This window comes from Pezoporus occidentalis, unplaced genomic scaffold, assembly GCF_034315485.1.
Source record: "Pezoporus occidentalis ecotype Australia unplaced genomic scaffold, CSIRO_AGI_Poc_V1 ctg84, whole genome shotgun sequence".
NCBI lineage: Eukaryota > Metazoa > Chordata > Aves > Psittaciformes > Psittacidae > Pezoporus > Pezoporus occidentalis.
The window spans coordinates 473,000-497,201 of NW_026916203.1; the positions used below are offsets into that span (position 1 = coordinate 473,000).

The 24,202-nt window shown below is 37.6% G+C and overlaps 1 protein-coding gene across 5 annotated transcripts in view; it reads left to right on the plus strand.

Annotated features, from left to right (window-relative positions):
• The window catches only part of EPB41L4A (erythrocyte membrane protein band 4.1 like 4A), a 127,467-nt gene that overhangs the window by 45,777 nt on the left and 57,488 nt on the right, over nucleotides 1–24,202 (plus strand). For all 5 annotated transcript variants that reach the window (XM_062604234.1, XM_062604235.1, XM_062604236.1 and 2 more), the window contains exons 3-9: nucleotides 2,968–3,019; nucleotides 4,090–4,168; nucleotides 8,008–8,105; nucleotides 11,067–11,187; nucleotides 17,674–17,761; nucleotides 20,390–20,478; nucleotides 20,815–20,878. In XM_062604234.1, coding sequence (XP_062460218.1) covers nucleotides 2,968–3,019; nucleotides 4,090–4,168; nucleotides 8,008–8,105; nucleotides 11,067–11,187; nucleotides 17,674–17,761; nucleotides 20,390–20,478; nucleotides 20,815–20,878 — 591 coding nt within the window. The remainder of the gene's footprint in view (nucleotides 1–2,967; nucleotides 3,020–4,089; nucleotides 4,169–8,007; nucleotides 8,106–11,066; nucleotides 11,188–17,673; nucleotides 17,762–20,389; nucleotides 20,479–20,814; nucleotides 20,879–24,202) is intronic.

The window sequence follows — 24,202 nt, forward strand, 5'->3', positions numbered from 1 at the left end:
TTTTTGCTTTTATGGATTTCACCTTTGCCCGCAAGCATGGTATACTAAATTGTCTAGAAAGAAAAAGATTTGTGCTTGCTAAAATAGATGGCATAGCCAAGGGGAGGGAAAAAAAAAAAAAAAGACTGATACTATTGATTGGAAGCTAGAAATCTTAGAAGATTGCTAATGGATTAACACAACCAAGACAAAGCTGATGGTCAGGTACATTAAAGGCAGTAAGAGTAAGGTTTTAGGGTGTAGCAGGATCAACAGGATATTCACATTGGTGATCTAATACTAAATATAATCAATATAAATTTATACTGTAATAAAGACAGAAGTATTTATACTTGGATGTAGTACATACTTGGATGTAGGAATTGCCTGATAATTTATGTATTTCTTTTAAGGATGTTTTGAGCTTAGGTTTAGATTCTTTGCACTGAACATTTGCATTAAAAGTTACAAAATAATTCTAATTGTTGGTGTTGGTTTAGATTATGTAAAAGCCTTGAGAATTTCTGATTCTAATTGCAAAATACTGTGTTTTCTCTTGAAAGCTGAGTTTTTTCTTGTTGCAAATGTTAATAAAAATCAGCATGTGTGGCATGATGGATACAGCTTTGTAAGAATTTAATTAAGGCAGCCCAGGATTTAGTTTGAAATTGATAGGTTTTTCTCCACAAGACACTTCATTGATTGATATCTCAGCAAACATTTCAACCTGGTTAATATTTTGTTTCCAACAGGTTCATGGAATTTGACCCAGGTTTAACCCTATGTAGATATAAGGAATGAAAATTCCAGATTTGTGGAAAAATTCTTGCAGTCATTAAAGGGGCAAATATGAAGTACTGCACGGCACTTGGATGCATACTGCTTACACATCTGACTCATAGGGAAGCCAGATTTGTAAAAGTACAAAGGACAATACAGCCCATCCTAGATATTCTGTACTTTAGAACATTTTTTTAAATATAATTTCTACCAAAAAATTAAATGGATTTTTTTTTCTCTACTAACATTGTTCATCTACAATCAGTTTTAGTAAATAAAAAATGATTGAATTAAACTAATGCTCTGTGGTCTTTGTAAATAGCAATTGGTAAAAGAGCAACCATCACAATAGTAATTGGATAGTTGCATTGATTAGGACTATTTAGAAACCATTTTTTCCCCATTTCTTCTGTAAATGCTGCATTCCCCTTTCAGACTCACAAAATTTATCCCCTGCAGTTGGATGGGTGTATGCTGGGCCTGCTGCCTCTTTCAGTAGTGCTGAGATGTTTACAAGTCAGATAACCCTTGCTGCCTGTGCAGGAGAGGTGCAGGTGGAAAATCACTGAGAATTGGCATTCTGGGTGCCAAAACAGATTAAAAGAGTGTAGCTGTGTGTTGAAACTACTTCGGCATTCAGAACTGCAAGGTTTGTTGTGAGCACTCGCTCTCCAAGCGTACTGGATTAATGAGACACTTTGGTTTTTTTTTTTGTTTTTCTTCTGACACTTCAACATGTGAACTCAAAATTGTAACTATACCTAACACTATTTATATGTATATGCAAATATTTAACAGGTATCTAATACACATTATTGTGTATACATGCGTATGTATGCTTGGAAGGCTGTGTTGTCGGGGTTCTTGGTTTTGTAATTGTTCTAATTTTTATTGTCTAACGTTGGCTTGAAAATGCCATTTCGTTATCCATGAAATTCTGTTCAGCTTTGGCTTATAAATAAAATGTTAGAAATCTCCCTCTCCTACCACCCACCCCCCCCACCCCCCCCCCCGGCTTGCATTTTTCAGGAAAATTTTGGCAGCCTTTGAAATAATAAATTGCTACAGAATGATTTTAAGCATGGGTTTGTGGCATTACCACAACATTAAATACTTCCTGGAGAAATGAGAAGGCAGACGAGAGGCTTTCTTTTTCCTCACCGCTCTCTGTCCCAGCCTGTTGTGCTGGCTCAGTTTATTGCTGATTTGGATTCTAGTGGGAGGTTTGAACAAGTGTGATGAGTTTTTGTTCCTTCCTAACTTCTGTTGAAGTTAAGAGGGTTTATACTTTAATAGATACTGGATGTATTTGATACAAGCATGGACTGGATATCTTTTTTCCTTCAAAATTTAGGAAATTTTTCTGTATAAACATTCCAGGATTTGAAATTGCAATGGTCAAGGACAAGGCATACAGCTGTTTCTGTTGTAGGTGGATCAGCAGCTAATGGAAGTAGTTTGTTTTCAAGTTTTGTCAAAATAATACTTGTTTACAACCACTTGTAAAATTAGTTGCTTGAGATTTTCCATTCAAATGCTTTGTAGTGTTTTCCCCTCCCTTCTTTGACTAGAAGGGGGAGATTTTTTGGTTAATCATTTAATGTTTATTCTCTATAGGGTGAATTCAGGGGTGCAAATAAGGAGTTTCTTTGTCCATTGGTCATGTAGTTCCTCAGTTAAAAAGTTGCGGGTACTAAGGGAATAGATTCAATCTGCCTTAATTTGCTGTTTCTAGAAGCTGTGTTCTGCAGCCTTTTTGTTTCCAGTTTTTGTTTCTACAATCTTTTGTTTTTCATAATATAAGTGAAGCCTCTTCATTTTCCCTGTTTTACATACTTTGTTGTTGTTATTTAGAAGTACCCTGCTGAAGTTAATCTCTCAAGAAGAAAGTAGCAAGGTTGCACATCCATGTACCAGCAGATCAGTGAGACACCAAAGGGCATGATACTTCTGTAGAACCAGCTTGTTATGAGCCTGAAACCTGGTGGCTCTTACCAAGCAGGTTTCCTTTTAGAAAGACCCCTACCCCCAGAGAAAATATGCAATGTTAGACTTGTACAGTGTTTCTCTGATCAGAAACTGGAACAACATTGTCATTAGCAGGCTGAAGTGTGCTAATAAATATCAATATATGAATAAATTTAGAATTGTGATTGTTCTGTATTAATTTTCAATGTTAAGTGATTAATTGTCATCATTGTCTTACAGTACTGGCTAGATCCTGCAAAGACCCTTGCTGAACATAAAGAGTTGATAAACAGTATGTATCTAATTTGAACATAAAGAATATATCTGAAGATGGAGTAACAGAGGCAATGTTCCATATGTACAGCTATGCAACATTTATATTCTAGTCACAACAGATTGATAGTTCTTGAACACGTTTATTACTGCAGTTCACAGCTGTATCAAAATTTCACACATAGATTGGACATACCATGATTTTCCAGTAATTTGTGTGATTATTGTCCAAAGACTTTATTAGAATTATTGTTTTTAGAATAATTTATGGTGCTATTCTTAACTTGTATAATTAATTTTATAGTAGCTGTGATACCTCTATTATACTGTACCATACCACAACCAATTTAGATTCCTTTTTGCTTCTGAAAGTAGAAGCAATTCCTCTTGTTGATAATAGAGTGTCTGCTGTTACTGTCACTCTTCAGATATCATAGATGCAAGATCTGTTATTTATTATAATTAAAGAACATGGTAAGATTATATTACTTGAGAATTTGGAGACCTTCTATAAAAAGATACTATGTGGAGCATGCGTGGAATAAATTTAGCTAAAAGAATTCCAGTATTGAGTTAACTGAATCTTTTGAGGGAATATTTTTTAAAAGTTAATTAGAAAAGCTTTTCCAAATACTTCTTAATTAAAGTGGCACGTAATTAAAGTTGCTTCATAAGATATTTGAAAATTTGGAAGGCATTAGTGTTCAGTATTACTAGTTAGGACAGAGAATCACACTTCATGAACAATAACATTTTCCAAATAGTTTCAGTGAAAAAGTACCTAAAGTCAAAAGCAAGCAGTAAAAAAAAATAAAAAATCAAAAACTTGGAGAAAATATAAGTTAGAAATTAAATCCAAAGTCAAATCCTTAAAATAAACAAAAACTCCATATAGTCAGACAAGCTATAAGAAAGAAAATGTGTAATGGATTTGTGATGTGAATGTAACATTTTTTCTGAAACTTTTTCAAGTGCCATAAAATATAAAAATATGCTTCTTATTAGCTGTTTTTTAGTCAACCAGTATCAATTAATAACAATTAACAGTTCATAACAACTAACTTTTGCACCAAATACTTTTTCCCTCAGATGGACCACCATACACCCTGTATTTTGGCATTAAATTCTATGCAGAGGATCCATGTAAACTTAAAGAAGAAATCACAAGGTACAGGATTCCATAAGAATAGAATTTTTAGTTTGTTTATTTCAGGGCAGTAATCTATTCTAGCCAGGTGTGTATTGTTGTGGTGTGTCTGGGTTGGTTTTCTTTTCACTTGAACATCTTAATGTTTTTGCTTGAAGATGTATGTGTAGGAAAAGAATTGTGACTAGATTCACACTGGTCAGTATGGACAACCATTTGGAAATCCAAAATGAAAAGTTGGTCTCTGGTGCATCAAAACCCAAAGAGAGTACTTGTGTTTTGTTGTGTGGGTTTTGTTTTTTTTTGTCTGTTTTTTAAGGAATGCATTGTCACATCTGCATTTTTGTTGTGCTTTTAATTGAGTTTAGAGTTTACTTGGATATAAAATATGAATATAGGGAATTTGCTTCTTTATTGATTTTAGGTTAAATTCTGGAACTGTTTTCCAAGAGGATTTCTTTTGGTCTTTCTAAAAATATGTGAAGAAAATTGAAGAATTGCATGCTTTTGATTCTTTTAACTAAGTTTGGCCTCTACAAAATATGTGGATACACATGCTAACACATGCACAGCACACTTGCACATAAACACATGGTAACACACACACACACACACACACACACACACACACACACACACACACACGCTTGCCTGAACTCTTACACACAGATTTTTCTGTTTGCTTTAATTATGAAAGGTCTCAGACACTTAGTTTTAGATTCAAAAGGAAATTAGAGGATTTGAGTAGGTAGGTGGACAAAATTAGTGCACTGGCTTGCATTAATAAATGACAAAATATTTCTTTTGATGTCCTAGGAATATGGCACATAAAAATTCATTAGGATGCATGCAGGATTTTAAATTTTCCTTAGTCAAAGGTGGCAGTTACGAACAGGTAGAATATTTTTCTTCTACCAGAGGAAGAAAATTATTTTGTTTCTGTACTGGTACAGCAGTACAGAAAGTATCCAATATAACAAGATAGGAGCTGGCCTGGTAAAAGTAATAAACACTGATTTTGCAGGTAAAAGAGTGTAAACTGGCCACAATGTGATGCCCCTGTACCATGAAAGTTTGATGCAGTTTTCCTGTACTTTTCCAGAAGCATTTGCAGCCCTGCTCACAGGGGAAGATGGATGACCCTGGGGAGGGAGCTTTTTTGCCACCGAACCTGTGATTGCTACCGGGGAGGCAGGGTGGATTTCTGTCTGGGAAATGACAGGGGCTAAGTTTTCAGAAACTGTTTCCCTTTGCCTTGTAATAAGGTCAGTCAGTGATTTGCACTGCTGATTAGGTATGTGACTCTATCTGAGAAGCATTTCAGTATAATTCCTAAGACTTTGTTCATCTTTGTGCGGTATTTGAGTATGCATTATTTGCATCTTAGAAAGCACAGAGGGGAGGTGTAAGAAAGTGATATGCTTGTGTTGACAAACTGAACAAAACACATTGGATAATCAATTGCCCTCAACATTTCTTAGCATTTATTCCTGTAGACCCTTGAATCTTGGACCGAAGGGTTTTTTTTTGGTGGTTTTGATTTTTTTTTCTTGGTTTTGTTTGTTGGTTTTGTTTTTTTTGTGTTCCCCCCCCCAAAAAAAAAACAAAAACTCCTCTTGCTTAGAGGGGATTAAAGGCCCTACTTTTTTTAATAACAATAATTTTCTGACAAACTGTGTAATTCCCATGATTAAGAAGTGTTAACTGTTTTTTGCTAACCAGTATGTTTCTTTGGAGCATGTGTTTGTTCATTTTAATGGATATGAGAGGGGACACTGTTGTTATTGGATATTGGTGATCTGTGGCATTACATGATTACTATTTGCAGATAATGAAAACATGCTAAATTTGTAATTGGTTCGCAGCAAAATCTGTCCAACTTGTAGGCAAAAGCTAATGCTGCGGTCTTTGTTGTATGTGGTTGCTAGAGCAAACTAGTGCTTAGCCACTATCATATGTACACGACAAACTTGAAAGTTCACAAGGTCCTTTAGCTACAAGTTTGGACAAAAGGTCATTTTGTCCTTAGTGGGAAAAAGGAGAGGAGCTTAGTGGCTTCAGTGGGAATTCATGGTGTTCACTTTAGAGAAGTCACTTAAGCACTTAACAGTTGGCTCTCATAGTTGTTTTTTTTGTTTGTTTGTTTTGTGTGTTTTTTTTTGTTTGTGTTTTTTTTTTGTTTGTTTTTTTTTCAGGGAGAGGGTGTTTTTTTGCATTCCTATCCTGCTTTGTTTTGACACTACTATGAGAATGTAGAATTATAGATGTCTGCTACATGAAGAAAACATTTATAGTATCATCTGATATGAAGCTCCTCAGAAGCACTGTAGAGATGGAGGAGTGCTAACAGAAAGATGGGTGCATATAAGAAATGCATTTCATGTTAAAAAGAAGATGCTGTGTAGTCCACAGTAGATATAAAATAATTTTTATCATTATCACCATTCATACAGACAAGCTTTGTCTAGATAGTACTGGCAAACATAAGCTGGAAGCACTACTGAGGTATTGCCTAGAGTTAAGAAACACTGAGTGTACATGCTTTGTGTTCCCTCATGACATTCCCAGAAAATTCTTACACAGTGCCCTGGTCCTTTAAGGCAGAGAGTATTAGCCGTTTTTTTTTTTAAGGGTGGACATTCCTTCTATAGTATCTGTCACAGCAAAAATTCTGGGGGATCATTAACCAGGAAGATGCTGTTATCCTTATTCAGATGCTCATCTGGGGTGATAAAATCTAGTAAATTTGACTGGATCTTAAGTGATTTGTAATCAGCTGTCATGCAATCTGCAGTTCGTGAACTTCCCTGAAATCAGTGTACATGCACTTTGAACTTAAAGATCATTCCAAGGTGTTTTCATAAGTAACTTGTACTAACACAGAATAAATTATTTGCAGTGTAGCTGAATGGCTCTATGTAGATAAAGTTGAATTAGTGAATAATGAAAGACTATATGCTTGTATGGTTGACCATTTTTGCTTTAAAAAGTTACCTTCTCAATATTGTTACCTGTTGTAGGAACTTGGTACAAGAAATTTGCTTAGGCTAACGTGAAATCCTGCGAACATCTGTTGTAGTAAAACCAGACAAAATGCAACCAGCATAGGAAAGGTTTCCTATAAATGAGTAAATAAATAAATGAGGAACTGTAAAACCAAGCAGATCCTTTTTATGATGCCTTGTTCTCTTGTCTTTTCTGTCTTATGCATGTTGTTTCACTGCAAGTGGTTTCAGTATGTGCTTCATAAAGTGTCGACTCTGAAAATTACATTTTTACCCCTGCTATTTCTATCCCAAGAAGGAGAGTACTCCATGTTACAACAGATACAGTTAGCTGCTGCTGATACGCACTTCCATTCTTTTCAGGGAGGTATGGACTCCCGTCAAATCTGCTGGCTGCTTTAGCTGATACTTGGGTGTCTGGAAAGGAAACATTTGAGTAAAAAAGTATCCAATACCCAGTTCTCCCTTACTTTGATCCTCTGATCAGGGTTAAACTTCAGCCCTTTGATAGGTCTCTTGTTCAGTTTTTCTGATTCTTAGTCCTCTTGCCTACTCCCTGACTGCTCTGTGAAAGTCAAAAGAGAGAAATCATGTTTTTAGGGGGAAAATTAATTATATCTGCATGGTATAAGTAGATAGGAAAACTACAGTGTTCCCCTACCTAAGTTCTTTCACTAAATTAATCTTGTTTGTTACTTCAGGGTCAGGAGGGGAAAAGTCAGTAAGGAAGCTTCTTGACTGTCACATGGTTATGGTACATGGCATGTCTTCAGTAAAATGGAATATGGTGTAACATTACTTGATGCATCAAACTCAATGTTGAAATAATGATTTTGTTTTCTCTCTGTGTTTTAGGTATCAGTTTTTCTTGCAAGTCAAGCAGGATGTTTTACAGGGCCGTTTACCTTGTCCAAGCAACACTGCAGCACAGCTGGGAGCATATATAATTCAGTGTAAGTTCTTCTGGCCAGCTGAGAGTTTATTTCTGTTAATCCTGCTTTAGGATTAATTTTAAGTGGTGACTGAAGACTCCACTAATACTTTATGCATTCATTTCAAAGCAGAACAAAACTAGTATGACTGATTTCATCTAGAGAACTGTAAATAGATGACTGTTCTGAACAGATAATAGGGAAGCAATATAGAAGTTAATGTAAAGACGAAACTGAAAAGTCAGTCTGAAGATTCTGCCAAACACTTTTGCCTGCTGAGGAATATCTTGTCATGTACTAAGTCTTTGTGACTTAGTCTGGATTGCAGATAGGGTCTGACAGAACCTTTATCAAGAGGTCACAGATTTGGCAGGCTGTTGGCAACCTCCAGCCAATAAAGGCTGTCAAGTCAAAGATTCTTTCCAGAATTAGGTTGTCAATATGAATGTGCCTCTGCTTGAAGGGAGGATGTGTTTTGACCTGAAGTGAAGAATTTTAATTCTATCTGTCATTTATCTGCATTCACCCATCAGTAGTTAGCTTTTTCAGAAGTGGATGTTATATTGTGCATTCTTGATAGAGCTAGCAATCAATTTGAAAGGAACTGTCTGTCTACCAGTTATTCCTTTCACATTACAGTTCAAACTCTGTATTCAAACACAACTGGTAACCAAGAATCTTATGATGAGTCATGCTGGGACCTGTATTTGTAATTTTTTCTGTGTTAAATTTAGATTTCCCATGACTGGTAAGTATTAAGCAGAGATTATATGTATTATTGGTGTTCCATGTGTGACTTAACAACACTTAATGCAACACAGAAAATAGTCCTCCTTAAATTTCCATTTTAGAATAGCAAGGCAGAATAATTTGTGTATAAAATGGAAGTGGGCATTATACAGAATTTCACGGTGTGTTATATGTGTTCCTAAAAAGCTAAAAATTCAGGCAGTTTTTATGCAAGTATTTTTAACTTCATTTTCCTAAGAAATGTGACATGTCATACTCTGAAGAACTGTTTGCAGTGCACATTTTGCTCTACTGGCATATATGCCTTACCTGAAAAAATGCTGCAAATATGAGGCAGGAAGATACATAATGATGATAACAATGGTATTAATAGAAATGAGTAAAAAAGAACAATTTCTTGTTCTTCAGTCATTTGTAAGGTCCATATCGGGAGTTGTTGTTTTGGTATAAAATCCTGTAACTGAGATTCTGATCTCAGATATTCTGTTGGAAAACAGTGAGGAAGCTTGTGTGAGAGAGGAGAGTTAAAGCATGGCAAAGGTTACATACAGTGGTTTAAAGCTAGTCCTGGCACCAGCAAGAATACATTCCCATTGACTATAAAAAGCTTTGTCTTTTTATTTAGAGCCTGCAGTTGCTCAAAGTATATGAAACCACCTGGGAAATATGTTCAGGTACTGAAAACATGAACCCAGGGCATCAGCGCTGAGATCAACAGCCTTTCGAAAGGTGGTGTGCCAGACAGACTGTATTTTTTTCTTTCCTAAACTAAGATCAAGTGCATTTGTGGGAATTTGGCATTAGCTGAGAATCTCTGTTTCTGTACTGATACTTGTGGTGTCTTGCCTGGTGCAGCCAGCAGCTGCCAAGATCCAGAGGAGGGGCCAGGGCCTGTGTTCTCCCAGGGTCCTCTACTCATGTGCTGCTCTAGCCACGAGCCCTACTTTCACCATTCAGATTGTACCTGGGTGTCATCTTTGGTCCCTGGGCAGGTCCTGTTTTTAACCAATTAATCATTTTTCTTCTTTTTGTGGTCAAAGATTCCAGACTATTATAGTGGAGATGATGGAAAAATCAGTACCCATGGCACATTTTGGAGAATTTTCCTATTGAGAGTGCTGGAGTTATTGCTGCTGTAGTCCTTCCTGTTATTCCTGTTATGGGCAAAAATCATATTATTTTGACAGAGGTTTTCTAGAGAAAGTTTTCAACATCCCTACTGAGCAGATCACTATCTTGTTCTAGAAACATCATTAAATTCTGGAAAGAAACATGAGTTGTTAGATGAATCCTTTGCTTCTTGGGTCTTGAAGCCTCCTTTTGGCTATGTTTTTGACTTTGTAGGCATTTTATAAAAACCTCCTGTGAAGCTTTCTTCAGAGAAGCCTACCCTATGTAGATTTTACTTAGGGTTATTAAAAAATTGAAATACTAATTTTCACAGTTTTTCAGATAGCTGCAGTTATAGTTAAGATCAGTAGAAGTGAGTTCTGACCAAGGTGCTTATTTATTTTAGATTTGCATTGCATTGTGAAATCTGACATAAGTAATGTATGCAAATTTAAGGTTGTTTCAAAAAAAATTATACCAGCTATCTATTGTGTTAAGAAAATTATTTAAAAAAAAAATTTAATTTGAAAGTAAATTTAATGTTCAGGAAATATATTGATATTTTATTAAAAAATGAAGTCTTGCATTTCCTCAGAAGAAACAATGCTTACCTTTAGAAGGGCATACCTCCATGTGTCTCAAGATATTTGTCTCCATTTGCATTCCCACACTGACATCTGTGTTAGGAGACCCAGAAAGAAGGTGGTCAGTTCTGTCTGTAATATTATATCTTATGGGAGGGCACAGATATTCCAAAACCAAAACTTTTTTTCTTCACTTCTTTTACATATACTACCAAATAATATATGTCATCAAATCTCAACTTTGCTGGCTTGGATGAAATTCTATTCAGTCCTGTAGAAGTGGTACAAATTCTGCCAAAACCTCTATCTCTGAACCTTCAATTTCTCTTTTAAAATGGCTGAAAACATTTTTTCTTGGTTTTATGTGTGCTTATATGAATAGCTATGTACTGTTTTGTTGTTTTTTAATGGACTACATGGTATTGGCAGTCAGTTGGAAACAGGTGTCTTGGGACCAATAGGTGAATGATATAACACTTTTTGTTTAACATAAGGTGTTGAAAATAGGTGACCTTTCTTTTCTTCTTGTATTCTCTAGCTGAGCTGGGGGACTATGACCCATATAAGCACACTGCAGGTTACGTCTCGGAGTACCGATTTGTTCCAGACCAGAAGGAAGAGCTGGAGGAAGCCATAGAGCGGATACACAAAACTCTGATGTAAGAACTCAGTACTGTTGGGAACTTGGCAGGTAACATCAGATACAGAGATGCTTGGTAGGTGGGGAAGGGTGCAGCTTGTGCCTGCAGAGTGGAGGTCTCTAGACCCAAGGGAAGAACACAGAGTTCAGTTATGTCCCTCAGAAACAGAAAACATTTTACATAATTAAAGTTGTTCTTTTAGGAACCGATGGGGCGATAACTGGAAATACTATGTATGTCAGACCAATGTATGAGTGTTTCAGAACCAGCAGTTTTAATAGTGCTTCTGTTTTCTTTTAGTTTTGTAGTTAAATAAATAAAAGTCTGCAAGTTCAGTTCCCTATTCCCGGACAGATTTCCTGTTTGGGCATATTGCTTATTATGCCCATGCCTCAGTCTGCTGTCTGTAAAATGGGGATAACATTTCTTTGTACTGCGCTTCGTATTCAAATGAATGCTTGGGACAAACCCACTTTTGATTTAATAATTTACAGCACTTTGTACAATGAAGCCTCTATTTTCTTGCCAGATGCTTAGCTAAGGTAATGAAGGAGTGCTTGTAGCAACCTGCATGAACGTTTCTTTGTAGGGGTGTCTCATACTGCAGGAGGTACCAGGAAAGCAGTTTATATGCCCATGGTTTAAGTGATAATCTTAGCTACAACATCTGCATGAATTAAAGAGACAGTTTGGTTTTACAAGCATGAAGTCCTTTCATTTTGTTAATCAACATATGTTACATAAAACATATTGGCAGTGAACGATATAATGGGTTTCACTGTGAGGAAGAACATATGATTTCTAAGAAAAAAAGCAGCACCCAGAAGCAGAGTCATCAGCCAGTACTGAATAACACAAGGCTTTCAAAGTGCTGGTTTCTGGACAAAAAACAAAATTCCAAAACTTTGCATGTGACTTTAAAGCAGTGGGAGAACAGGGTATTTGCAGGCCTCGAAGTAATTTTGATTTAAACTGAACAAGGTACTATCAAAGTTCACAGGCATTGAAACTATGATAATATTTCTTACGTATGGGAAGGAGCTCAGAAAGTGGGATTAAGCTAGAGTTATGGTACTTGACAGGGGCAGGAGGAGAATGTGAGGCACACTGCAGATGAGACAGAGGAGGGCTACAGAGATCATGTATGTCAACCAACCTGGTTGATTAATGGATTCCCAACTTAACCTTTATAAAAGTTTGACAAGGCAGAGTCATTTTCATTATAAAGATTGCAGAATTTCAGTTCTCTGTCTTTCAGTTACTGGGATAACAATCCCCTTAGACACAAAACATGTGAGTTGTGCTGTCATTGACATTCTGGATAATCTCTGCCTGATGGTGGATCCCAAGATGCTGCTTTAGGAGTCAGCTCATTTTCTGTGAGGCTGCAGTTTGTGCATAAAGTGCCTTTCCTTGATTACTTGGGAAGCAAAAAAGCAAAACTGCAGTATGGACAACCAGTATGGACTGGGGTGTCTAACAGATAAGCGAGATAAGAGCTAGTAGTAACCTTTGGCCGCATTGTTTCTGTCAGTGCTTGAGAGATGAACAACAGCAGCAACATAGAGAGGAAAACCAGTAATTTCATAGGAATGTTGGAGCAAAGGATGTGATTTCCAGTAAAGGTGGTAGAGCTAGAAAGTGATTATGTGTGAATACAGGTTAAATACTAGATACATTTGCAGCAGCTGTGTAAGTAGTCTTCTTAGAGGAGGTTTACACTGCCTCTAGATGTACAAAAATAAAATGAAAAAATCGCCAGCAATTTAGAGGCACTTTTTGTCCCACTTACTCATATTTAGAAGTGGTCTTCTATGTATAACATACTTTCAGTGAGGTTAGTTTTAGACTTGAAGTACTCCTGGTACAGAGCCTGAACTGCCAATTGCTGTATGAAAGCACTGCAAGGTAGAGAGATTTGGCTTCCCAACCTGATGTTCCAAATATTAGACTACAGTGCCTTCAAAAATGCAAAACATGAAATCAGTTTTGAAAATAAAAGGTATGCCAGATCAACTGTACACAACGCCAGATTAAACATTTACTTGCTTATCTCCAAATTCATATTCCTGGTAAGTATAAAGAAGCTTGTTTTAACAAGTCCAAGTGAGGTGCAATTGTGGTGCAGCCATTTATTAAGATGGGTGCAATAGGAAACTTTTTATGAGTACACTCATCCTACCCTTTGTTAAAGTAAAGATAATCAGAGCTAGCTATCTTGCATGTAAATTCAGATTTCTTGATTCTTTTGCTATAAAGAAGCCATGGTCTAGATAAAGGTTAAGAAATTTCTTGCCTGTAGTTTTGCATGCTAGTTTTATTTGTGCCTTGTTTAATGAGAATAGGTATTAACTCAGAAGCACAGCTGTTCTGTTTGGGAAGTTCTCCTGTAATTGGAATCAGTGCCAGTTGCCACATTGACCTCAGCTTTCTCTTTCAGTGAAGAGTCTGTTTTCAGTAACTATTTCTACGTAGTTGCCTGACTGCCTTACAGTAATTGATGATTTACAGAGAACCTTGCTACAGGTTCTTTTGCGAAGTACAAAAGTGCTGGTTTTTCTGTTCCAGAGACTGGAAACTGAGTAACAGAGAGTTTGTTTGATTCAACATCAGAGGTGGTTGTGTTTCAAAAATGAAACTTGGGATGAATTCTGTGTACCAGGCCACTGATACTAAACAACCTTAATTCCTCTCTCTCAAGTTTCTGCAGTCATTAGTGTAGTAAATGAGATTTAAGACCCATTTGTCTCAAAAAGTTTGTAACCTTGAAGAAGCTGGGGGAACAGTGGTTGCAAAGAGAGGTCATAACTGTCTTGACACTGTCTTTAGTATTTTTGTAAGCTTATTGACCTAGACCTCTGAAGTTCTTTTGCAGTTAGGTGTCAGGGATTTAGCAGCATCAGAAAAGAGAGTGAAAGTAAGGTGTACCCATTGCTAGTTGAGCCTGTCATGATCGGCACTGTCAGCAATGACTTCTGTACAGGAGACAGTGGTCTCTAGTTAAGAGGTTTGAAGCTGCAATGGCTGAGGACATATCCTAGATTATCTCACCAGAAACATTTTAGGAACAGGTTTATGATATGGTTTAGAAGACTTACTTTATCCTTTCTGGAGCTCAGCATGGAAGCTTGGGGATTTTTGCAAGACACCTTGGTGGTGGTGCATGTACCTTGCTTCCAGGTAAACTGGTTTTAGTTGCAGGTTCTGTCTGTTTTTTTTGCATGTATCCTGGGTTCAGCAGTAGCAGTCATTTTTCTCCTTCTTAGTAGCTGGTGCAGTGCTGTGGTTTTGACTTTCAGCCTGGGAACAGCGCTGATAACACCGATGTTTTTAGTTGCTGCTCAAATGTTTAGTCTGACCAAGGACTTTCTGAGTGTTACGCTCTGCCAGGGAGGAGGGGAAGCTGAGAGGAAGCTGGGACAGGACACCTGACCCAAACTAGCCAAAGAGGTATTCCATACCACAGCATGTCACGCCCAGGATGTAAACTGAGAGTTACATGGAAGGGCAAGTTCACTGGTCGGTTGGGCTGGGTATCCGCAGGTGGTACTGTATTCTCTTCCCTAGTTATTTCCCACATCATTATTATTATTAGTGGTAGCAGCAGTGGTTTGTGTTATACCTTAGTTACTGGACTGTTCTTATCTCAGCCTGTGGGAGTTACATTCTTTTGATTCGCCTCCCCATTCCTTTGGGGAGGGTAAGAGAATGTCTCCTTTGTGACTACCCGAGAAGGATTAAAAAGAAATGTAATTGCTAAGCACTTCTGTTATATACCTCCCAAAGTATAAAGGCGGTGACTGCACTGGGAATGCAAGCCAGATCAGTTTCATGATCAATGATTCTATTGTATTACAAGTCATTACCATAAAGTACAATGGGACAAGAACCTTACCCCCAGTCCCCCAGCTGATAAACACTAAGACAGCAAACAATCAGCTGTAAGTAAGGTACGACATGTTGAAACTGTGAGGTCAGAAGCAACAACTCTGACAGCCAATAAATTAGCATTGTGATGAGCGACTATTAATCTGAAACAATGAATGCTTATCACAAATAGGATTAGACACACTCCGGTCACATCTGTCATTATCTCAACCCTTCGTGTCCCACATTGGGTGCCGAGAAGAACTGTCCTGGTTTAAGTGCAGTCAGTAACTCAGAACCACCCAGCCTGCCTGCTCACTCCCCCCGCTTCCTCCCCCTCTCCGCTCTTTCTGTTCCAGACTGCAGCAGATCTGGGACTAACTGATACTTGGCAAGTATTTTGAATTGATATCGCAGCCTTAAGGATAATTAGCTTTCAGACTAGCTCTCAATATTGTTTAGGGCCCTCAGTGGCACACTTTGTCCATCTCAATGAGCAGTGTCTGTCAGCTGCATGGCTGTTACATTGCCTGCCCTGCCATAACCATCTGCAAAGACTCTTTCATTTTGGAGAGCATTGAGGAGTAGCGTTTGTAATTTCATATGTGGTAAAAAATGAGGCACTGCACTGCACATTATTTCAGTCCCTGATATTTCTCACTTCCCTTCATGTTCTGTCTTCTTCATTTGTATTTGGGAGGACTTCTTCCTCTGGCTTCCATCTGCTTCCTTCAGAAGCTTCAGCTCACATCTTTACTTCCTTTAAAACTTCTGTGAATTTCTTACAAACTATGTATTATTGTGGAAATATATGTGCACACACACTTATTTGGCATTTGAGACTTCTGCTACTTTCAGAGTGACAAAGTGGGATAAGCATATCATCATTCTTTTAGGTATGGTCAGTAAGGAAATGCTACTAGCAGTATTTAAACTGGTGTTGGATTCTAGCAGTAATTCAGTAATGGCATAATCCACTTTGCTCAGGACTGATGTTCTGTCTGGGAACTCAGTAAGGCAATATGGCTCCAGTGAATGTTTTCTTTACATTTCTGAGCGCTACCAATAAGATTTAAAAAAAAAAAAAAAAAATCAAGTTGTGTAGTAAGTTTTTATAGCAGTAGTGGATAAAAGACATGCCAGATGTGACAATATGATTTGCTGAATATCCAGTGTTCTGCTTATTCTGAGTACAGAGATGAATCACAGATCTGCTGGGAGATCCAGCCCTTGGAAGAAAGAGATTTCTCTTACAAGCTTCAGGTCTGCTGTTTCTCTGTAAGTCCTTAGAAAGAAGGGCCAACACCTGAAGCAGTATCATTTCTACTATGCACAATAGGTGGGCTGAAGCAGCCCACCTCAAGATAGGCGAGCATTTTAAATACCTATACTGTTACATTCATGCTAGCACACTATTTCAGTGTTCATGTTAGATATGTTTTCTGTCTTGTCAGGCATAGCAAGAATTTGGGAAAACCTGGAAAGGAGCTGCTAGGCTGGGGACAAAGAGTGAGAATGAGCATATTGCAGGACTTTTCCAGGTCTTGAGTCAAAATGCTGAGCTCTGCTTCACATCTCAGATTTGAAAGGTAGCAAATGCAGTGGTTTCCCTAAGAGAGCAGTCACAGGGTGAAGCAGGAAATGCATCCTTTTTGAGTTAACATTTTCACAAGATGTGTTGTACTTTCTCAATAACAGTTCAGTAACTTTCACAGAAGTATTAAAAAAGAATGAAGATGAATAAGTAGCTTCACATATTTCAGGCTTGAAACAGTGTTTTGCTCTTGTACCAATGGGAGTTATTAAGGAAAGAATAATTTAAATTCTGAGGATGAGTCTGTTGGCGACTTTGTATTATTTGATCATTTTGTTCTTTTTGAAAATCAGCCCTTTGTCACTGATGTCAAATATGCTCCTAATAGCATGGTTTTTTTCCCCACCGGTTTTCTGCTCTTGTTTCCAACCAGCATGCTGCTGATGGTAGTTTTAATCTGGTGAATTGATACTTGCTGATAGGAAGGCAAGCTGGATCTTTGACACTGGTAGTGTCATGAGACGGACTCCAAACTTTGTTTTCACCGTAGCAGACTTGATTATTGCTAGTTTGTGTGGCTTTCTATAGACAAGATTTTATGAAGAAAGGAATATTTTTTCTGAAGTCATGAACTCTGCTTTCAGAAACTGCTGTGGGGAAATAGTACCCCAGTCAGTCATTCTATTCCTGCTTTATTAATTATCATATATAGTTACTGAGAAAAAAGTTATTTTGCATATTCAAACCTAAAAAATGGAATGTCTGGAGTGTGTTTGTGACAGTAGGGAAAATATTAGCCACTGTAGTAGGCATGCATTGTATATATGATAGCGTATATCTGTGATAGGATCTTACAGGAGAAAGTTTAGTAGAAAGAAAAATAGAAAGTTTATAGAAAATGTATTCCTACTGTCCAGTCTCACTTGGAGCAAGCAGAAGTATAAGCCGAAAGTATCCTTTCAGCAAGTGCTGAAAGTACAATGACAGTCTAAACAAATGGAAGGAAGGATTGCATACATGTCCAGGATACTGTATCTGTTAATGTGATCTATTTTAATATGTTGACTGGAAGTGCAAATTTCTTAACAGAATTTTGTTTACAGGGGTCAAGTTCCTGCTGAGGCAGAATTGAACTTCTTAGGGGTGGCCAAGTGCCTGGAAATGTATGGAGTGGATCTCCATCCTGTTTATGTAAGTATTTTTTAAATATTTCAAATTTGGTAACAATGAAAAAAATTTCTTTTAATAAAGTGGGGGACAGTATTTATGTAGTTTACTTGTCACAGAATAACTTGAGAGGAAGCACTGTATTTAACAAATGCAAAAGAATTCATGTTTACAGACTGAGGGGATTGGGTCATTCTACCTACAGAAGCCTGTTGTGTTTTAGATGAAAAGCTGTGATTGTATAATAACTATAAAAGACAATCAGTTAAACTTTGGAAAAAAACAGTTTAGATAAATAAGAAGTAATGACTGCAAGTATCAGGGGACATGAGAAAGGGGAATAGTCTTTGGCTTTGACACAAGTATTTCCACATTTATTTTGTGTAAATAACAGCAAGTGTGTCCTGAAACCTTTTCGATACCATTGTGAAAACTAGGGTGGGGTAGCAGCAGCATGTTGGGCTTTTTTTAATAGTTACTGTGAAGGTTTTGCTAAAGATGAGAATATGTTTCCAGCTTTTCTTCTGCTGTATCGTGCAGCACTGCAAGTTGTCTGTATTGCCTCAGCAAAACCCTCCACTTCTTTTGTAAAACAGCATGTATGATGGGATAGGATCCAATCCATCACCTGGAGGCTACCAGCTCCTGGTGGAAACAATCCTGTCTTGTTTGAATAACTGCGCTTGTGGCAGTTTTTTTTTTTGAACAGAAGAAAAAAGCCGAAGTTCAGATGGAGAATTGTAATATAGATCACTGAGTTAGATGTCAGTACTCTGTAAAATTATTTGAAAGAAAATAGAGAAATCAAGATACTAACAGAAGATTAAGTATGTATTTCCTGCTGAAAATTGTGTAGCCCACAATATGATGTTTTTTTTTAATTCACCCTATAGCTTAATTGTATTCATATCCCATTTAACCCTCCCACCCATAGAAAGCTGGGGGAGTTACTGGAACAAGACTGAACATGATCCAACACAATCTGTTAAATTAGTAGAGCCTGGAATTGCTTTTACTATGCAATAAGATCACTGCTCTGGGTAGTGAGGGGATGAGTTGTAATATGCCCAAGTCTAACCCATGAATATTATTGTTTCTATTAATACTGCAACAGCAACATAAGCCCTCATTTGAGACACATGAAGAGATGTAATTCTTTTCCTTGCTTGGTCATTTTAAAAGTAAAGTTGCCTTTAGCAGTTAGTTCACTGAGGAGCACAGGAAGAGCTTGCCAGGTGTGCTATGAGCTTTCTCACATCAGTGACTACATCAGTAGTCACACAGAAGGACACTTTTCTACAGTCAGTCCATCTCACAGTTGATATTCTTTGTGGTTCATCCTCTCCCGGTTTAGAGCTTGCAGCACTCTTTGTCATTGCCTCAAATAGGCAGATGAACAAGCTTTTGCAACTGACATTCTTCTAAACTCATGCTGTAAGGTTTGCACTCTTTCAAGTGTAGGGCACATCTGATTTTTGTTACTGACCATAAACTGGGGAAATGGGGGCCTTCTGCAACTAGCACAGGGGTATTCACCCTGTTCTCTCCTGACATGGTTTGCAATTTGAATACTGATCCCAAGAATGGTTTCTTATGGAGATGATGTGTGCAGCTGTTCTTTGCATGTTGTTACCCATTCTGAAAAAAAAATGCTCTTTCTCAGAGGACTTACTTCACTTGGTAGCAGTATGCAGGTGATAATATTTTAGGAGGGAGAAGGCAACTGTGAGGTTATATTATGGTAGAATAGGTCAGAAAATCAGTATTCACCTTCATCTGAAAATTAAATGTCTGTTGCATTCATGTCTGAATAAAGAGTTCAGTTTCTGAGTTTTGGCCATTTGCCAAATATCCCAACGTATTTCCTTTTTAAAACTAAAGTCTTTTTTTGCTTTTCACCATGGCACATGGAGTCTCACAGTCTTTCCCTCACTGCCATTCTTTCTTGCCTCTTTGCCTCCATGCTTACAAGTTCTCATGTAGGAATGTTTGTCAGTAAAGCAAGTGCTATATTCCCATTTGCACGCAGATTGAAACAGTATGTTCAAGTCAGTCACCTACCCCTCTGCTCTGCTCTGGTGAGTCCTGCATTCATCTCTGGTGCCCCTAATGCTAAGGAGTTGTGGAGCTGTTGGAGCAAGTCTAGAGAAGGCCATGAAGAAGCCCTGAGGACTGGAGCACCTCTGCTCTGGAGAGAGGCTGGCAGAGCTGGACTTGTTCAGTCTGGAAAAGAGAAGGCTCTGGGGAGACCTTAGAGCAGCTTCTAGTGCCTAAATGGGCTGGCAAGAAATCTGGAGAGGGACTCTTTATGGGGGTATGTAGTGACAGGACAAGGGGAATGGCTTTAAGCTGACAGAGGCTAGGTTTAGATTAGGCATTAGGAAGAAGTTGCCAGGTTGCTCAGGGAAATTCTGTCTGCCCCATCCCTGGCAGTTTCCAAGGCCAGGTTGGACAGGGCTTGGACTTGGACAGCCTGGTCTAGTGGAAGGTGTCCCTGCCCATGGCAGGGGATTTGGAACTAGGTGGTCTTTAAGGTCCCTTCCAACTCAAACCAGTCTGTGATTTTATGGTCCGGCTGACTTCTCACTAGACCTCACTGCTTCAGTGGTACAGCTTGCAACTGTATGAGTGACATACATTTTTATTTTCTAGGGTGAAAACAAATCTGAATATTTTTTAGGATTAACACCCATAGGTGTTGTTGTCTACAAGAATAAAAAACAAGTAGGAAAATATTTCTGGTATGTATAATTTAAAAACTATAATGATGTTATATGGAAATGTATGATGTGTGGTATAAATTTGAAAGGTTAATTGTATCAATAGAAAAAAGTATACTTGGAATTCCAAATATTTGTCTGGATTATACAATTTTTTATTTCTTTGATAATCCAGGTATTGAAAAAACTAGTTCACCTTTACCGTACTTCGGTTAAAATGTTTTTCTGTTGTTATGTGGTGCATACCTGAAAAAAAAATTTACCTGTGAATTATTTTTTTTTCTTTGTTTGTAAATATATGCAACTTTATTATTCATGAAATTAAAAACTCACAAAGTTCTGTCTGTCTTGTTACAGGCCTAGAATTACAAAAGTTCACTTCAAGGAAACACAGTTTGAGCTTAGAGTCCTTGGAAAAGATGTAAGTTTTTCTTTAAGCCTGAAAGAAAAACACAATCTCAGGTCTGATGAAGTGGGAATTTTTGTGTGTTCGTCAAAGCCTAATGTATTTTACGAAAATTTACTGCAAGAAACCATCAAAGTGACGTTAATGTTATTGATAGTTACTGCAAGACTATTACCTTATCCTCAAATGTATGTTCCTGATGGTGCTTGCAGAAAGGGGAGGAAGATTTTCTGTTCGTGTTATGTAGCGGGTTTAGAGAACTTCAGCAGAGCAGAAGGAAGTAGGAATTTTGTAACAAGCCGTTATAGTTTTATATTTTGCTCTGTAAATTAGAGTAGCCTACTTCTGCAGTGTCTTGTTTATGATCTCAAATAGTGCTTTTAAACTAGGCTACATCTATAGGGAATGCTTATCTTCACCAAAATATGGATGGAGGAAAACTTACAAAGCTGTTAGGCACAAGTAGTTTTGTAGGTTGGAAACAAAAGCAGCCAAAAAATGTAGCTTGAAACTCATTTGTCAGAGTTTTAACTTCATTGTGCTGTTAAGACCATTTGAGAGAAAACAATGTTGGTTCCAGTGGAGCAAGGATAGCAGTTTGGTAGCAAGAGTAGAGGCTTTAAGATACTTATCACCTATGAAGCATGTGGGGTAGGGGAAGGAGAAGGAGGGTGTCGAGGACGTAGGGAAAATGGTAAGTATCATAGAACAAATAGTTGCAGTCAGCCTGGGATTTTTGGTATGTGGTTGAGTTATGTGATTAGTTTGCTGAGTTGTTGAAAATACTTTGTAGGTCTGTTTGGAATATTGGGATTGAAAATTATCTATGTATCTTCATTCATCTGTGTATTAGTTGTCTCACCCATGATTTTTCCATGAGGCCATTTGGTACATTCAGTATATTCTGGGAAATATAAGCATACTCCTGACTGGTTGTCTTGCTTCTGTCTTGGACAGCATTTCTTGTGCCTCTGCAGATATATTGGCAAGTTTTGGTTTTGTTATTCCAAGTGTGTTTTTTTTTCTATTTGGTGTGGTAATCTTTGGGAAGTTTATTCATTATGGTGTATTTGTTGAAAGTGGAGAGTTGTTTGAAGGCTGAGTGAAGGCTGGGAAAACTTTTCTCAATGTTTCTTGTGAAGGGTGAATGCCTGTTCAGGTATAGACAAGTCTGAGTTTGACTTAGAATCAACTGCATTGAAGTGATGTTGTAGTTTCTGTGTGATGCTACATATGTGTAGTTTTTGTTTGAACCATGTGGAATTGCAAAGTTTTCACATCCGGAGCAGAAAATGTGGAAACTTTGCAAGATGTGCTTAAGTTGAGACTGTGAATGTTGATGTCTGTTGAACGCTTACTATTGTGATCATAAGGCATATGCTTTGACAGCACTTGTTAATTTCAAGTCTCAACAGGTACTTTTAGGAAATTGTTCAAGAGAACAGTAAACAAGGGTGTACTGTCATTAAAATCTTCTTTGCAACTAATACTCATTTGAAATTTTTCTACAGTGCTTCATATCCTAACAAGATCAGGGAAGGCCAAAATGACCCAGAAAGATTTTTCTCTCTCCCCCTTTTTTAAACATTCTGTGGTATCACTTTGAACAAAATTATGTATTAGCATAAGTAAACACTAGCCTTAATCCCTAGATTAAAGCTGTCATAATAATTTATGCTGTTCTGCACCCAGAGGAGGAAAAGCTCATCAGTGTCTTTACATGACTGTATGTTCAAATGCTCCTTGAAAACTTAATTCACAGATTTCTTTTATTCCTCTCTTGTTTTTTGTTTTGTTTTGTTTTTTTTTTTAATGAATGCTATCACTTAGTCCTTCGTGTGGACATGAGGTTGCAGTTTAGAGAGTAAATGTGCTAGTTTTACTTCATCCTCCCTCCTAGGATATCAATTTATGGCACAGGGAATTAATACTTGCCTTGTTTCACATATGTGTTCCATGTCTGGAACATATTAGGTGTTTCCAGTTAGTTGGAAAGAATGCTAGCAAGGATTATTGAAGATAAGAAGTAATGGAGACTTTACCCTGCCTTAGTTTTATGGCATATAGCAGAGGAGTTAACATCATGTAATAAGAAGAGCAGATTATTTCTGAGTATATCGAGTGCTTTGTGTGAATAACATTTCCCATATTGTAGTGAAAATGCTGTGCAGGCTGAATTTTTGTTTATATTTCCACACACTACCTATGTTTATTCACACTGACAGGCACCTTTCAAGGGTAAACCTGCTCATCAAGGGAAAGCTGTGCTTTTATTAGTGATGAAGTGTTGCTCTTTCCCTGTGTGGGATAGGGTTACTTGTGGTAACTTCTTTGTCGTCCCTTTCAATAAATTTGACTGAGATTTTTTTTTTTTTCCCCAACCTACCAAAAGAATTTTAATGTGTACTTCCCACTAAAGGGAATTGGACATCCTGATCGCCTTGACAGATGGCAGACATGGCAGGCTAAATGTACAAGTCTGTGTCCTTAAGCTGCCTAAAATATACACTGTGGGGTGCCTGTGTCAGACATACTTATGACAGCTGAGTTTGTTGTTTACATCATTTTGCTTTTTATAAACTTGATTTACTGAGGAGAAGATATTTATGCCTACTGTCTACTAATCGAGTAAGGTACTTCACCTTTCCTGTGTTGCAGTGTAATCTTTATACTTCATACCTCTTCCATGAGAGCATTTCCTGTATATTTAATTTTCTGTTTTTCCTGTGTACCTGTTGCTGTTGTGTGCAAGCATGACCATCCTTCACTACTTTGCCTGTATTACATGTTTTATCTTTCACTCCTTTGCTTGTATTATGTGTTTTCCCCTAAGGCTATTGCTGTTCCCCTTCATAAACAAAATACTGCCCTTGAGATACGGCCATCTATGAATTATCCCAAGATGTGAGACTAATGACCTGGACCAGCTGGCAGAAACTCTTTTTCAGTGGTGTTAATCATTGAATTGGTATTTCACTGTCCCTGGAGTAGTCCCATGCTGTGGATTTAGTTCGGCTTTTCATAAAACCTCTTAAGTATCAGAGCAAAATTAGGAACTCTTCCTCTGTGAGAACTGCACAGAAGGATTCCCTGAGCACAACAACCAGTTGCAAAGAATTTTTGAGGATAAGTATATTTCTGTGCAGTTTCCTTTAAGACCACAGAGAGATTCATCTGATGCCTTTGTACTGTTCCTAGTAGCATGAAATGATCCAGCAATGCAGGTGGCTGCCAAAGTCCCTGCCACCCCACAGCAAAATACAGCATAGTCACAGAGGATGCATGATGTGGATATGGATAATTGTAATCAGAGAGGTGCACAGCACACCTCCCATGCTT